Source organism: Belonocnema kinseyi, chromosome 3 (genome assembly GCF_010883055.1).
Source record: "Belonocnema kinseyi isolate 2016_QV_RU_SX_M_011 chromosome 3, B_treatae_v1, whole genome shotgun sequence".
Lineage (NCBI taxonomy): Eukaryota > Metazoa > Arthropoda > Insecta > Hymenoptera > Cynipidae > Belonocnema > Belonocnema kinseyi.
In genome coordinates this window covers 29,997,076-30,000,150 of record NC_046659.1, presented here as the reverse complement: position 1 = coordinate 30,000,150, position 3,075 = coordinate 29,997,076, and the positions used below count along the sequence as shown (strand labels likewise).

Sequence of the window (3,075 nt, the reverse complement as noted above, 5' to 3'; positions counted from 1 at the left end):
CAGAGTGAAACAATTTTTAACCCGTATTTATCGGGTTTATTTGGCAGGTACATTTTGAAGGGACACCTTCCTCTAAAACTGAGAAGCGTCTCATCAGCAGTCTCATACTCAGAAGGGGTATAATATTTTCCACAACTTGCTATGAATATGTCCCAGAATTCACGGAACGGCGCGAATTTGTCATTTCTCTTTCTGTCAACCCGTGTTTCTTTTGAATCAAACCTCAGATGCGAAATGAGGAACTTCATTCTGTTTAGGGACGTCACACATCTGTAAAATGGAATGCTGAATTTGCGCGAAAAAAGTTCAGAAAGTTTCAAATCGGAATTCTTGGTAGCCCCGCAAAGTAAAAGAAATCCGATCAGTGCTTCTATCTCCATGGTATCGGTTTGTCCAGCGTATCTCTCTGAGTTCGGTACCAATGCCTGTCTTCTTGCAATCTCTTCATCAGTATGGCATACGATCATCTCAATGAGGGGTTCACTCAAGAATAATTTGAAAAAAGAGAGCTCGGTGCTACAGGTTCGAGCAGCCTCTTTAGCACCTGGAAGATGAGAAATTATGTTCTTTCTTGGAGTCTTACTTGTTTTCTGCTTCAAAGTTGCTGTCGTCCAAATGGTCTCGCCATCTTTTCCCAAAAGGAAATCTCTATCTCGCTCAGAGTCCGCACCCGCCGGAATATGATGTGGAATTGGATCACTTGTTTCGTCATCTTCGAGAATAAATTCATCTGGAATGTCGTCGTTGTTGGGCAGAGATGCATTCTCGTCTTCACTATCAATTTCTTCAGAGCTCTCATCTCCAAATGGCTCTTCTCTGTCTAGTCTCTCAAGCTCAGCTCTAATCCACTCTTCTGCCGCCAAAGTGGCCATCTTTCAAGAAATAGGAAAACCTAAGAGACATAAAAAGACCATCATATAGCTTAAAACAATAAAAAATGTGGAGGAATGAAATATATCTATGTTGCACTCAGTATCACGTGGGGTCCACTCAGACCCCATTCACAGTTCTTTTAATAAAAGCAGAGAAAAAATTGGATTACATACCTCGGAGATCGATGCAAGCTTGCCGATGTCTCAAGCACAACTAAGTGGAAAGATACTAGGGGTCACAGCACCTAGATGCAAGAGGGCGCCACTGTAGAGGAAAAATAGAGCGCTTGGGGTCAGCCCAGACCCCACGTGGTCCACGGAGTGTTAATTAGAATAATATTCTACTCAACGATTATGTTCTTCTCTCTCCAAGATTCAGAAAAATCTTTCAAAAACTAAAAATAAATTCCAAACTTTCGTTCTAAAAATTAAGTGCCCACCCTTCAGAATTTTATGAGCTTGACCCCTCGAAACATTCGGTTCAGGAACACAAAGCACATCCTGTGCGGTCCACAAGAGGTTTTCCAGATACCGCCGAGTCTGGCGAACATGTGTAAGCCATAAAACCAAAATCCATCCCAAGCAAGACATTTCCAATGGATTCAAACGCAGATCGAAAGTCCCCTTTTTATGTTTAGACTCTGCCAGTTTTTCATCTCCAAATTCTTGAGAAAGCGTGAGACACTCTTATGATCAGAAATTCTTGAATTTGACAAACCTCAGTAGGAACGGCTGGGAGGTCCCTTTTTATTCGATTTTGGAAGACAGGAAATGATTCTGGAACTCAGAAAGGGGAAGGCGCACTGCGGCTTGTGATAGGATAATAATCTTTCACGATAGCATTCACATTCGCATTGTATGACGACATATTTATAATGTCATTTAGCTCGGAACTTTTAATTATAATTATAATATTTATACCCAGATGTCGATAAGGTGTAGGCTAGTTAAGAGTTTATTCGTATTTGATTTTCTGCCCATGAAAATATTGTAGACAATTTCATTGGTACTTCTTAGGCATTATTATTATTATTATTATTATTATTATTATTATCATTATCATTATTATTGTATTGTTTCAGCTAGATAACCTTTATATATAAAATTAAAATCACCGTAAAAATAAGCGGCTAGATATTTGCAAAGGATTAAGAGTTTAGGGTAGAATGACTTAAAATTGTAAAGTCATTATTTTATTTCTTCTATTTTGTAACAAAAGGCATCGATTCGCTTTGAATTAATTAATTTGCATTCAAATTCCAATTTCTAAATCCTGCAGCTAAAGAAATAAGTTTAATGAGCACCCAATGACTTTTAGTTGGATTAGCTAGATTTTCAATATTAAAGTGTAGAAAATAATTTAGAAAAGACGAGTAGATAAATTGTAAGTATCAGGAGTTTAGGGAAAATTAGAAGTTAGCTAAAGCGAACAAAAGCACGAAACCGAGAAGAGGCCCAACCCCAATGCCCAACCCCCTTTTCATGGAGGGGCGAGGATCCGCAGCAGCCCCTGCGTGGGCGAGAACCACCACTCGATCTTCGATCTCTTAACCGTACGGTCGTTTTTCTCATTTTTGTCGAAACGTCGAGTCTCTGAATAAAAATTACAATTTTTTATTTCGCATAGTTGAAATTTAGTCTTTTCATTTAATATTAATCCTAAAATTAAAATATAGAATCTTTTATAAGACTTTGAGCACAACGCGAGGCGAACTCTAGTTTCTTGCAGCAAGGAAAATTTAAATTTAATTCAAATTTTGTTAGATTTAAATTAATTTATTTATTTGTTATTTATTTTATTTATACATCATTTAATATTCAAGAGTTTCTGATTGCAAATATTCTAAATTAAAGAGTTTTAAATTGCAGATCGTGAAAATTAAAGAATTTTCCATTGCAAGTCTTCAAAATTGAACTTTTCAAAAAAATTTCATATTATACCTTTAAAATATAAATCTTGAAAACTAAATAATTCAAAATTCCAAATCTTCAACATTTCAAATTACGACAGTACTCAGAGTACAGATATTTTTTACATTCTCATCAAAAAAGTTATTACATTTGTGTAAAATTTTACGTCTGGACACGAAATACAGGTTTTTACGAGTGTTTCTGCCTTTCCATATGCATGTTTGTTTGCGAGTATAATAACTTTTGAAAAAATAATCTATTATATTGGCCGTTGATATACTCTTTAAGTGTT

The 3,075-nt window shown here is 36.2% G+C and overlaps 1 protein-coding gene across 1 annotated transcript in view; it reads right to left on the bottom strand.

Annotated features, from left to right (window-relative positions):
- Positions 1–872, bottom strand: part of LOC117169755 (piggyBac transposable element-derived protein 4-like) — a 5,528-nt gene extending 4,656 nt beyond the window's left edge. Inside the window, exon 1 of the mRNA XM_033356261.1 lies at positions 22–872. Within this exon, the coding sequence (XP_033212152.1) occupies positions 22–872 (851 nt within the window). The remainder of the gene's footprint in view (positions 1–21) is intronic.
- Between the last annotated feature and the right edge of the window lie 2,203 nt (positions 873–3,075).